The 14,269-nt window shown below is 43.1% G+C and overlaps 1 protein-coding gene across 1 annotated transcript in view; it reads right to left on the bottom strand.

The window, feature by feature from the left end:
- PLA2G4B (phospholipase A2 group IVB) overlaps window positions 1-14,269 on the bottom strand; it is a 43,448-nt gene that overhangs the window by 18,946 nt on the left and 10,233 nt on the right. The window contains exons 2-9 of the mRNA XM_045015417.1: window positions 8,791-8,863; window positions 7,548-7,684; window positions 6,939-7,070; window positions 6,284-6,324; window positions 2,871-2,913; window positions 1,307-1,370; window positions 713-840; window positions 468-578 (exon numbers count right to left, since the gene is read on the bottom strand). Coding sequence (XP_044871352.1) covers window positions 468-578; window positions 713-840; window positions 1,307-1,370; window positions 2,871-2,913; window positions 6,284-6,324; window positions 6,939-7,070; window positions 7,548-7,684; window positions 8,791-8,863 — 729 coding nt within the window. The remainder of the gene's footprint in view (window positions 1-467; window positions 579-712; window positions 841-1,306; window positions 1,371-2,870; window positions 2,914-6,283; window positions 6,325-6,938; window positions 7,071-7,547; window positions 7,685-8,790; window positions 8,864-14,269) is intronic.

The following is a 14,269-nucleotide window of genomic DNA, read 5'->3' as shown; positions in this document are numbered from 1 at the left end:
GGAGATGGTTGGATTGGCGCTCCTCTAGCTCTGCCTGGTCTATTAGAACCTAGCCAGCTCCAGGGATGATGGGTGACACAAATGTCAATCAGCCAAACATTTTTAAATTAAGATTAAAAATATCCAGCTGGCCGGAGAGCACCTCTACTCCTGCTGTTCAGGAAACTTAGTTTTGGCCACACCCACCCCTATTCATCATCTTCGCAAAGGGACGTCCCAACAGTGCTCAGACCAATAAAACGTCACTACTCTAAAGACAGTGAACTCTCCGAGACAGCATAGCATCTACAAAGCCTCAATAACCTGATAGTTTTATCCCAGCTTCCTGTCCACCCCACTAGTTTATTGATAAATAAAACAGATTACCAATTGCTATAATGCTTAACGGTTATTTTCCTTTATTCATTCAACCGACCTTTATCTTTGCTCCCTTCAGCAAAAGTCAATGTAAATGACGACGCCCTCACCTTTTCTACAGGAAGGCCTACTTTCACTTTCTGTCCCACCGCAAGTAATGTCAAGGGTATTGTTAAGAAGTCATCGGAATTGTCTTTATTCTCTTCTGTATCTGAAACACACTGGGGGAGGGGGAACTTAACTGTTTTATCTGGAAGCAGGAAACATTTCAAATCTGTTGAACAAATGAGCAGCTCTGATCCACTGTAAATGTGTGGGAGAGTTGTAACAAATGATAACGAACAGAGGATATTACCTGCAGCCTGGCTTTTAGTATTGGCTCCCAACTCTTTATGCAGTGAAAGCGGAGAGTATCCAAGTCCGTAGTTGTTTTCTGTGTTCCTTCATATGATGCATCCACCGTAAGCACAATGTTTTTATTCTCTAGAGAAAATAGATTTATGCAGGGAACACAACTGACTCTGGAGTATAACAATCAACAAAGGTGGCACACTTCCTTCTGTGCAGTTTACGTCTTTCACACAACCCTTCAGCAGCCAACTAAAAATGACCAGTAGCCCATATTCTCATTCAACAAAAGGAAATTTGAGACATATTGGCCTTCCCACTGTTGACTTGGGGGATCCCCTCCCACTTTTTCCCACCCATGAAAGCATGTGCCACCTTGGTAACTCTATCCCTTTTCCTTAAAGTTAACAGTTAAAATTGAAAGAGGATCGAGGCTGAGAAAGAAAGCTCAGAGGCTTTCATTGCACCATATTTTATTGTCATTCAAAGGGCTATTTAGAAACAGTCCTCACTGCGACTTAATGTGTCTGCAGCTGGAAATAACAGGTTACTAAAAGGGTAGATTTTGTTGCCTGCTGCCCTAGCCAGGAAATGGACTCACCTTTCAAATACTTTTTATTCTCCTCCTTGTCCACCTGAACTTCTAAGCAGCAAACTTCACGCGACTGTGAATGACAATCAGTGAAAGAATGGATGATAAAGAAATCTACTAGTGGGGGTGAAGACTGGAGACATGGACAGCTGATGGGTTCTTGTGCATTTCATATCATAATCAGAGCATGTATGTCAGCTTCCCACTGTTCCTGATTGAGGTTACTTCAACTATCTTCCCTATAATTTATTCCAGTTGATCTCTAATGCATTGTTAATGCTACAGTAGCTCCTTGGGACATTTCAGGGACAACTTATACTAAATCATTAACAAAAGCACATTCAGACAGCATGGCTGGAAAATTTATGGCCAGAAGATTATAGTCTTACTCCTTATTCAGGAAATGAAGGGATAAAACATGACTTCAAAAGACAACCTGGGATTGGCAGTTGTAAGGAGAGGTTCCTGGGGAGTGTACGCTGCCAGCAGCTCTTCCGCTGGTTGGTAGGGTGCAGTTTGTGCTCCCTAGGCACTGGGCCAGCTAAGGACATACCTCTCAGCAGTTCAAAGTAGCGAAAGTGGGACGCAGTGCCACTCAGGTTTGGCCCATCCACCGCTCGTAGATAGACACGGAGAGGCAAACGGGCCAACCCTGACTGGTGCTGCGAGCCAGTGCACCATGTCACATGCCATCAAATGGAGGGATTGGGGCAAAGTGACCTACAAGCAAGAGGGGCTTTAAGGGTCAAAGTGAGATCCCTGAGAAATCCAAGACTGTTGGGAGGCATGGCCCAGGAGGATTGGCAATGTTTCATGTAACACCTGCTGGGTAATAACATGAAAGACTCCAAGCTTGTAAAACAAAACTGGCCATTTATTAAGAGAGGCTGCAACTGCGGCTAGCATTCCAACCATATGCATGCAGAGAGACTTCCAAGTGCCTCCTCCAAACTCTTCCCTTCTGCAACCCGTGCTCTTCCCTCCAAGTTACATGCAGGTTGCTACAGGAAACAGCCTCGCCTTCACTCCACCCCACTTAAGGCTAATGCCAACGCACAGTACCTACATGCCTCAGCCACATTGTGGCTGGCCTTTGAAGAGGCAGACCTAGGGCAAGAAAAAAATATTTGCACCCTCCCTACCCTTGTGATGCTACACATGACCCAAAGTAAACAGAATAAAGACTCTCATGGTGAATACTTTCTAGCAGATCTAGAAAGAATCACTGTCTAGGAAACCCTGCTGATCTGGGTCACTGCTGCCTTTACAAACCACATATGGAACAAAATCCTAAACTCATTTAAGTCAATGATAGTTTTCCCATCAACTTGCCAGGATTTCATACATGTTTTGGAATATTTATTTGTGCATGGAGAATGCAATGCTGAAAACACACCAGACGGGAATCCCTACTTCATTTCTTTCTTTCTTTTAAACCCATGCTACTACCTATCATTTTGACTTATTTCCTCTGTATAAAGTACAAAAAAGGATTTTCAGGCACAAGGAAAAGAAACAAATGAAGGGAAGACACATAGGGAAGGAACAAAGGAAAAGTCAAACTTAAACTTACTACTAGGACACCGTTTGTAATGAGCTTCTCAGGAGGACCAGGACTGAAAAAAACAGAACCAAAAAAAATCAAACCAATTTTATTGAGTTGAAGGAATGTTTTTAAATGAGCACTTGTCAGTGTACAGTTAAGAACAAATGGCTTTCCCGTTTAAAAATGAATGCAAAACACTAATGTATTCTGAGAGCTCTAACATATGGAACAGAAATATGGACACTCACTAAGCAGATTAAGCAAAACTTTACAAAGTTAGACAATAGAGATACACAGCTGCTATCACATTGAGAAACCAAAACAAAAAACAAAACAAAAAAACCTAACACAAAAACTAACAACTGAAGGTTAAAACTTCCTCTTGGGATAAAGACAGTCCATAACAGAGCAGACCACCTAGACTGGTGCCCTGGTCAATGTTCCCTCTACTTTTTTTTATTTATTCAGTGTATGTATACGACAGGGGCTACAGACTATACTGAGCACATTTTTGTCCTTGGGCAAGCTTACATTTTTATTTAAGTGAGAATTGTGTGCAGGGTGTGAGGAGAAGTGTGCAAGGGGTATGTGTGAGTGTGACAGAAAGACAGATGAGGTCATTGTGTGTGCACCGGGGGTGTAGGGATGTGTAAGGTGATTGTGTGTGCATGCAATAGGGGGACGTGGAGGTGTGTGTGCACATATGTGGTGGGGGAGGGGGCTGTGCAGGGGACATTGCCCCAGGGTGGCTACTCTCCAGTATCACAAACTAGTCCCTGCAGCCATCCACTCTGCAGCAGCAGTAGCCCAGCCAGGGGCCTGTGCAGGATATGGGATGTGTCAGACTGCACCTGTCCCAGGCCGAGGTTCTGAGGCCCCCCCCCAACTGGGCTACCCCAGGAAGGGGCCTGGCCACAACTCCCTCCCTTGTTGCCTCTCAACAGCAGCAACCACTGCAGCACTGGAAACCAACTGCCAGGCAAGGAGAACGGGGGACAATGCCTTGGCTGCATCAGGCCACACCTCCGGAGCTGCCATTGCCCTGAGCTGGCACCACAGAGCCCACCCAGGTCCCTCACTGAGCTCCTGCACAAGGGGCATCCCAGCACCACCACCTCCTTCCGGCTAGGGGAGCATGGAGACCAGGAGCACTTCCACCACTCTGCAGTGGGGAGGTGGGACTGCACACACCCTGTCCTGGGGGTGAGTGGAGCAGGTTCTTAAGGGGCCATACCACATCCCTGCTGGGGCCACACAGAGAAGACATGAGTTGCATGGTTTCTGACCTGTGCAACATATACAAGATTACCACACGGCTCCACGTGTGTGCAGCTTACAGGGAACATTGGTCCTGGTCCATCTAGATTCATATCCTGCCTGTAGCATGATATGATGGGACAGGCATTCATCTGAGCAGCTTTGGCATTGGACTGGTTGCCTCAACTGTTCTGCCATATCTCACCAGTTGGCAGCCTAACAACCTACGCTCAATGCACCACACAGGTTCACTCCAACCTCATGGGAGCAGGTGGAGCCCCCCCCAGGGTTCTCGTGTTCTCCTGTGGCACTCAGGCCTAGGGTCAGATGGGCTATAGTGAACCGTCCCCACTTGAAACCAAGTGCTATGGAAGCCACAAATGTCTTTGCCTCAGATCAACCTGATTTGTGATTAACTGTAGTGGAAGCCAGCATGTGATCCATGAGAGGAAAGCAAAAACCACTATAAATACAAATTATGCAATGCTTTAAAGTGGGAGGAAATATCCTGCCTGACTCCTCCAGATTATTTACATCATGGTCATCTAGGAATCCTGAACGAGGATCAGGATCCCATTGTGCTAGGCACTATACAGACAAGCAATAATAAAAGATAATCTTTACCCCAGAGAGCTTACAGTCTAAGGCCTCGATCCTGCGAACACTTATGCATGTGTTTGTTTATTACTGTGAGTAAATCAATGAGCCTACACTCAGTAGTAAAGTCAGTGAGACCACTGAAATCAATGGGACTACTCATGGCAGTTGTAATAAAGTAACTTTGCTGTGTTGGCCCCAGGATTTGAGAGAGACAAAGTGGGTGAGATAATATCTTTTATTGGACCAACTTCTGTTGGTGACACACACAAGCTTTTGGCTACACGGAGTTCTTCTTTAGGTCTGGGAAAGGAAATGTCAGACACTCTGATTTCACAGTAAAGTAAGCACAGGCATAAGAGTTTTCATAGATACATAGATTTTTAGGCCAGAAGGGATCATTATAATGATCTAGTCTGACCTCCTACATAACAAAAGATCATAGAATTTCACCTAATGATTCCTGCAGCAAGCCTATAACTTCTGTTTGAGTTATAGCATATATTTGGGGAAAACATACAATCTGAATTTAAAGACTGCATGATGGAGAAATTGTTCCAATGGTCAGTTACTCTCATTGTCAAAAAAATGTGTCTTGTTTCTAGTCTGAATTTGTCTCGCTTCAGCTTTCTCGTTATGATTTTTTCTGCTAAATTATAGAGCCATATATATCAGAGATCTCTTCCCTATGTAGGTACTTGCAGAAGATGCTTATGTCACCTCTTACCCATCTCATAGATTAAGCTAAATAGTTCTTAAAGTCTCTTATCATAAGGCATGTTTTCCATTCTTTTTCATTCCATTTTTTTCTAATCATTCTTGTAGCTGTTTTCTACACCATTTCCAATTTTTCAACATTCTCTTTGCAATGTGGTCACCAGAACTGGACGCACTATTCCACCAATGGTCTCACTAATGCATACCACCACCTCCCTACTTGATATTCTTTTTATTTTATACATCCAAATACCTCATATGCCCTCTTAGCTACAACATCACACTGGGAGCTCATGGTAGTTATCTACCATTACTCCTAAATCTTTTTCAGTGTCACTGCAATCCAGGATGCCCTCTCTCATCTTGTAAGTGTGACCTACATTCTTTACTCTAGATCTTGCATCTGGCTGTATTAAAATACATCTTGTTCAACAGCATCCACCTTACCATGCAATGCAAATTGGTTTCTGTAAACTGACTTATCCCAATGTTATTTACCATTCAAGCTATTTGTGTGTCCTCTGCAAATATTATCAGCAATAATTTTATGTTTTCACCTAGATCATTGATAAAAATACTGAAAAGCACTGGACTGAGAACAGACCCCTGCCCACTAGAAACGCCTGCAATAGGTGTACAAAACAGATAAATGGAGTCAATGTGTGTTGGGATAAGGAGGTAAAAATAAAACGAAGTTAAGCAGTAAAACTGTAATCTCAACTCTCCTCTTTTTTTAAAAGAAATGGAGGAGGAGGAAAATACATTTTCAGTATTACATTCATGTTGATCCTTGTTGTGAATTTATTATTAGCACCTTGCCAGTCTACACATACCACTCAAGGGCCTACAACTTTGGACTTTTTACTCACATTTTCTCCATCTTGAATTCCACTTCCAGAGACTCCTGTTTCTGAAAAGAAAAAGGAACAATAAGCATCTGTGGTATCAACCCATTCAGACCAGAACTATCCTAGCTTTACTTTCTGGACAAATCTCTTCAACCAGACCCTTGATGGATTATCAGGGATGTTATCAAATTATGCTTCCCTTTACTGCTGGCCAATGAAAATGAGAATCAAATGAAAGGAAACCCACAGAACCTGACAAAACGAACCCCTCTCCCCCTGAAATAATTGTGTCATTTAGGAAATGTATGAGTTTTCCTCAGGTTTTTTCACCAATTTTTCACATTTTTAGGGAAGCATCTGAGCATGGGGAGAGTAAAATTAAGTCAAAGGGTAGAAAGCTATTGATTTGGACCACATAAGATAAACAGCACTTTGGACAGACCTAAATGATAACAAGTTGTCAACATTTTTTAGCTTCTCACAAAGATGATGGCATAACAGAGAATACATGTTTGTTTTCTGAGTCTATGAAAAGAGATTTTTGCTGCCATTGCTAACAAACATTTAATGAAACAGGACAAGGGTATCAACTCATGTAAAGCCAAAGCCACGTCAGTATGAGAAGCAGATGAGACGGCAACATCCTGCTCAGCTCTCCTAAAATTTCAGTTCTTACCTCTGATTTCAAAGAGAATATCTCATAGGCTACCTCTCCAGGCCTGACTTTAGCAACATCAAACATAACAGTGAATTGTGGGTCATCTTTGGTGAGTAAATCATCATCATAGACTGTCAATTCTAGGATATTCTGGAAGCAGAAGGGAAGATGTGTAAGAATTCTATACCCTAGTTAAAAGAGACAAAAAATTAGGTAATCTTTGTTACATTATCTTTCAGCTGAGAGAAGAGAAGAACAAAGGAGGCAGTGCATTCCTTCATGAGCCTAGCAATATGGAACTCAGTCATTAACTAAATTCCAAGAAACTGATGCATAATGATTCAGTCAGTATCTTTTCAATCATCTATTGTATCCTGTGATGGGGAAAATGGTACCTCTCTGGACAGCCTTTGCTGTCACCCAATTCAAGGACCAATTACTTCAGCTTCTCCATAACCATAACTGTCTCAAATAAATCACCTAATCTCTGTTTTACTCTGCACAATCAGCTCTTTGGAATTCGGTCTCAAGAGCATTTCCTTAATTTGTCTAGTATGTTTGATCAGCAGGATTTAAAGTGAAGCCTCTGGACTCTTCATAAGGATGAATTCTCATTGTCTTAACTACCTTGACCTCATTCTGGATCCTGAAGTAAAAGGTCTCATTCCAGACAGGGTCATCAGTTTTCTTGATGGTTTTGGTCTTGACCTTTTTATTTGAAGCTGTTGGCAGCCACAGGCTCACGTAGCAATCAGATGCAGTAACTGCAAAAGAAAAAGAAATGACATGCCAGTATTTTATATCAAATACTTAAAACTTGTTTCAGTCTTAGAAGCAGACATGAATGACATTACCTAGCAGGCTTTGGGGAGAAAAGAGAAATTGTCTATTCTAGAGAAGGGGAGAGGGATGGATGGATGATACCACAGAGCTGCGCTCCATCCAGTATCTGTCTCTGACACTGGCTGTACCTGATGCTTCAGAGGAAGGTACAAAAAACCCTACAGTGCACAGTTACTAAATAACCTGCCCACACAGAAAGTATCTTTCTAGCCTCATAAGAGGTCAGCTTATGTCCTGGAGCACAAGGGCCACTTATTTCCCTTCAGAAGCTCTAGGCTATTTTTAATCTTTATTATTATTATTATGCATCCAGATATTCTTATTAACCACACACACTTATTTGAATAATTCTGGAAGCTCACTCAACTGCCTTTTTGCTCAGGGGCTTGGTTGTAACATTCTATCTGAAAAACTCCAGGACACAAAAGGCCACTCAAAGATACATAGTGTCAGGTCTGTCATTTTGGCTGCATACTCAGCACATATTTAGGACTGGCCCAGCAGATTGCTTTTCTTATCAAGGGAGAATCAATATAATTGTGTGTGGCTGAGAATCTGGAGACTGCAGAGACCCCAGAACACACAGGGGTTTAGGCTGCCCAGAATTCTCTATCTTGCCCTGAGACACTCTAGAGATTCTGAGTGTGTGTGGTACCTTATATCATCTTTTTAAAGCATGTGGAACATTTGCATTTCATACAGATTGGCTGGTGAAACTCCAGTCTATGAGTTGATTTATCCACATGTGAAAACCATAAACAAACTATCCCAAGCAGATTAACAGACTGCAATGACTGATTGCCAGGACAATCAAAAGGACACACAGTTGGGAGTCTTCTGTCCCACTAACTCCCTGAAATACTATGTCCTCACATCTGCAGGTACTTCAGGCATTTGATGCCTCCCCCCCCCCATTCCCCAATAATAATCGAGGTGCAACCTTTTTAATTATACTGTATTTGCTTCTCAAATATATTGCTCACAGTCAGTGAACCCTGGGGAGTACTGACGGAAGAACACAACTCACAGAGGTCTTTCGAGGCAATGTTCCTGGCTCGTATGACTCTCACAGACAACAGGCAGTTGGGAGAGGTTTTGATCTGCAGAGAAACCAAACACAAGTTTCATCAGCATAAAATAACACAACATTAAATATATTCAAAATAGGACAGAAAAGGGCCTTTCTACTTATGGTTTGCTCTGATTCTTCTACTAGCAACTATTGTTCATAGTGGAAGGATACATTGCATGACTACCAGCATCACCGTTATCCCCTGAAAACTGGTCTTTAAAATGGTTTTCCTCTCCACCCCCAGGTAAATTTAGAATGAAGAAACCTTGGTCTAATTTAATAGCAACAAGTTATGCCAGGGAATGTATTACAGGCTATTGGGTGCTTCTTGGATGGATGAAGGTATGAGCTGGGAGGATCCATAGTCTCAGCCTCTGACAACATTTACAGCCAGGCGCAACATTTACAGTCAAGTCAATGCTGCCTCATCTTCAGACTTCCTGAGTGCACTGATGACTGTAGAGCATAGTTACACTGCAGATCTGTTGGCAGCAGTGCACCACTGACCCAAGTTTAGCCAAAACTGAGCCTTACATAACACCAACCCTGGCAGCATGTAGCTGCTTGAATGTGCTTTATCTAGATACTTATACTGTACCCCACCGTGATATCTGGGCAACTTACAGGTTTCTAGCACTGCATCACCCTGTGATATCAGAGCACCGTTCAGGGATCTAGGCATTAGGACCCATTTTTCACCAAGTCTCAAGATGGCCTCAATTCAGTGTGCCCACAACTGACTGTGCTATGAAAAATCACATTTGCACACGCTAAAGGAATAGCTGGCCCTTGGACACATTAGTAGCTAAACTTTTTCTCTTCCAGATAGGGCATTTAATCCTTAATCTAGGGTGTCGTTAGTATAGTGTTTATTCATAAAGAACTTGCTTTCAAAGGCCTAACCTACAAACTGACCACATAACTATTCTGAAATAATACAGCTATAAAAGAATAACTCTCCTGTGTGGACCCTTTATTCCCAAATAAAAGTATTTTTATTCCAGAATAATCATCATTCTACTTTGGGAATAGTTCACTCACCAATAGCTATGCCAGTCAATTTCCCCATGTGGACAAGGCCTAACAAACAAGGAAATTGGCTTCTCAACTGTTCCTCTGAGCCAATCACAAGAGTTTGACTTACACATGCAAAGACTTATTAACATCTGAATGCTGGATTGTACAATCAGTATTTCTGGCAGGATTTCATTAACATCCTAAAATGAGGTTTTAAAACTAATGACACCTCCAGCACAATATGGGCCATAGTCTACTCTCAGAACTTGTCCACACTGGAGAAATTCAAACAATCAATTGTCCCCTTCAATCAGTACAAATGGTCTTGCGTTCAGATACAAAAAGTGCTACAATCAATTGTTGGGAGGGCAAATAAACACAGCAAGTGCCCTGGGACTATATAGGGTAAACAACAAGAGAGTCCCAGTTGCTGCAGGCTGAATCAATTGAGTGGCAGCACGGATGAATCTTTGTTTCACCAATGATGAGTTGTGAGTTGCAACAGTTGTCACTTTGCCCACTTTCCCCCCCGACCTCTTGGGGTTCTGTGGCATTAGAGTGCACAAGTCTACCAGAGCACCAGTCTCCCCTTTAAAGGGTTGGAGTGTTCCCCTTTAACTTGAGAGAGGTCATCAAAGAGGACAACTTGCTACACCTGAATTGGCTTAGGGCAGCCGCAGTGTGGATCCAAGGCCAAACAAATTGAAGGTGGCTGGTGGGGCTCACTGAATCATTTGTGCTGCAGTCAGTGCAAAACACTCAAGTGAAAAATACGTGATCCAAATTCACAATGGAACCAAGGCCTCAGTTATTCCAGGTTCACTCCAGTGTAACTGAGATAAAAATTTGGCCCAACCACTTTAGCATGAGCTAAAGGTAAGGTTTGCTGTCTTCACAACACAGCAAACTACATGGGACATTACATTTAATTCAAAATCATAAGCACCGATACAGTTTCTGAATGATTGTCACAATATTCACGTACCTATACCTTTCCTGCTGCTCTGGAGCATCCTTCCCTTTCCCATGTGCACTGTATTTTCCCATTTTTCCTCTCAAAATAGGCACACACCAGTGACTAGCACTCACGTGTACGTATGCAGAGTCAAATGTGTTCATTTCAGCACAACCGCTGAGCTGACCAAAACAAAAACAAAGAAAACAACCCTTTATTTTTGCCTGAAGATTTATATTGACTTCAGTGGGTGGTGGATTCAGCTCTGGGTGTAAATTCACAGACTTTGTGTGTAGTTCACAGACCTTGGCCTCCTTAGCACTCAAGTTTGTATAGATCTCACAGCAAAGGAAAGTGTTATGGAGGGTTTTGAAGGAGGCTAATGAGTTCTCTTTGTGGATGGTTCCAGGGAGCACCTCCCAGGAATGAGGGGCAGCATGGAAGAAAGCACAGGAGAACTTATTTGAAAATTTAACATACGGGTGATGGAGGCTGACATCAGGGCTGATCAGAGGCATGAGATGACCTTTCAATACCACACGAGAGATAATAGGTAGGGTGGGGAGAGGACATGAAGGGCCTTGAAAGTGAAAACAAGTGCTTGATATGATAGAGAAGAGGGAGTCAGTAGAGAGACACAAAGAGAGGGGTGACACGGTCAAAGTGATGGGCTAGCAAAGTGATCTTTGAGCAGCATTCTGAATAGATATGAGTGGGGCAAAAGTACATTTGTCAAGGAGAGACAGAAGGATGATGCAGTAACCAAGATGCGAGGTGACGAGAGCCTGGGCAAAAGTTTCAGCTGTGTGGATGGATAGGAAAAGCAGTGTCTTACGGGCAGTATACAGCAAGAATCTATAAGACTTAGACATAGCCTGGATGTGAGGAGATACAGAGAGGTCCGAGTCAAAAATGATGCACAGGTTAGGGCCCTGAGTGACAGAGAGAACTGTAATGATGTCCACAGTGACTGAGAAAGGAGCTAGCAGGGACAGGTTATCATCTACTTGTGTCAGTATCAAGTCAAGTTCAAAGTCTCAGTCATTTTCTTCAAGGAGCTCATTGGCTTGGGTCCAGTGTATCTGAAAGATCACTTACCGCTCAGGGATGAAGGCCAGAGTTGACAACTCCACTCCTCTGGCCCACGGGAACTCTTTACAATAAGGAGAAAGCTCATCTGTGCAGGAGACAGGATTTTCTTGAGGATTGTTCCAGGACTGTGGAACGAACACCCACAGGAGCCAAGAACCATCATAAACCTCACCACCTTCTATTCCAAATGCAAAGCACGTTTCTTCAACCCATCTTCTCTAACATAAAGAGAGCAACGCATACACTTAAAAAAAACACAACCCCCAAACCCTACCTAAACAACACACTACAGAGTACACACAGTTCACCTGATGGAGAAAATATGTGAGAGAGAACAAGTCACATGTGGCAGAAGGTAGTCAAACAACTTAATGCAGCACTGGAAGGCACTCTGATACTACTGTGATGAGGGCAATATAAGAACCTGCGCAGAATAGAATCTGCTAAGCCCCTATAATCCTGCTCCCGAACTCCCAAAACTCATTGCCTCACTTGCCTCTCTAGAACTTTGACAGGTCATCGAAGGTCCATTCCACGCAGCCAGTCACATCCTGGGCCTGATCTTCAGCCTAGATATCAAGACTGAGGACATCACAACCCAGCTACTGTCTTGGATAGACCATCACTTCATTTAGGCAGTGGTCAGAGACCTTCTAAGTCCCAGGTAACAAGAAAGACCAATGATCGTGATTTGACCACAAAGACATGGATTCCAACAAATTCCAAAGCCTGCTAAAATACAGTAGCACTCCACCAGGGGGTGCTGGGGATACATCAGCAACTTTAACTAATAATAGCAACCAAATGCACAGCTTCCATCATGTACCAAATTTATGATTTTGTTCAATGGCTTTCAGCACTCTCACTATAAAAAGTGTTCCAGCACCAGTCTCCACCCATATCATGAAGAATCGGGGATCTGGTGAATAATTATCGTACTACCCTGGCCTCAACCATCGACACAGTGGCCTCCAGATGTCTCCTTCCTTCCCATCACACACACAGATTTTCTGGGTTTTATGACACCCTGCACTGGATGAAGAGAGAGGGGTTAGAAAGTTGAGTGCTGAAGGGTGAAAAGCAGAGGCTGATACAGGCAGGATCAAACATAACAAAGTCTTCAATGCCTTTGTGAGGCTGAATTACAGGCCAGGAAAACCTTCTTAGCCATAGCATCCATTAAAGCTACCAAATTCCACCCCCAAGGAGCTATCCAGAGTGGGAGACCACTTCATCAATTCTGAATGCTTACAACCTGCATCAGAACCGAGCGCCAAGCACTGTGAAGAAGTAACACATATTTGGCTGAAACAATCACACATTCTGGAAGCCTCATCAGATGACACAGATCTGCTTCACTTGCAGCTGCCAATCAACAGCCCCCCTGCATTCCTGAAGTTCAATACATTCAATCATCAAAAAGTTCTGGACACCCTATGGGCATCCTATCCCAAGACTTGTGAATCTGACACATACCCTTTCTGGACTTGTGAAAGAGTCATGACCAACTATAGCACCACTCCTGACCAAAACAGCCAACACCTCATTCAGAAAAGGAAGCTTCCCTTCCTCTTTCAAACATGCAAGAGTCCAAACAACACTGAAGAAACCCTCCCTGGATACACTGGTTCTAGGTAACTACTGCTCAGTGTTGAACCTCCCATTCCTGAACAAGCTCATAGGGAAGCTAGTTAGATGAGCTTGTAGTCAGCTTTGGCTAAAGCCAACATCATGGACCCAGCACAATCTGGATTCAGGACAGGACGTGGAACTGAAACTGCTTTAGTGGCACTGATGTATGGTCTTCTCCTATCAATAGATAGAAAAATCATAGAAGTGTAGGACTGGAAGGGTCCTCAATGGGGCACCTAGTCCAGTCCCCTGCACTCAAGGCAGGAATATATAATAACTAGCCTTGACAGGTGGTTGTCCAACCTGTTCTTAAAAACCTTCAATGACAGAAATTCCACAACCTCCCTAGGCAACTCATTCCAGTGCTTAACTACCCTGACAGTTAGGAAGTTTTTCCTAATGTCCAATTCTCATCCTCCTGGACCTCTCCGCAGCATTTGATACTGTTGACCATGAGCTTCTGCTGTCTCATCTGACAGAGGTGACAGATCTAGGGTAATGGCTTAAATGGTTAGTAGCCTTCCTAGAAGGAAATGCTCAATAAGTAGTGATGGAAAACTGCACCTCCACTGCTAGACCCTGACTTGTGGAGTCCCACAAAAATCAAGTCTCTCTCTGGTCCTTTTCAATATCTACATGCAGCCATTATGTGAACTGGTCAGATGACATGGACTCAAGTGCCAGCAATATGCAGATGACAAACAGCTCTACCTATCCTTCACCACATATGACCACACT

This window comes from Mauremys mutica, chromosome 4, assembly GCF_020497125.1.
Source record: "Mauremys mutica isolate MM-2020 ecotype Southern chromosome 4, ASM2049712v1, whole genome shotgun sequence".
NCBI lineage: Eukaryota > Metazoa > Chordata > Testudines > Geoemydidae > Mauremys > Mauremys mutica.
This window is presented reverse-complemented; position numbering and strand designations above follow the sequence as displayed.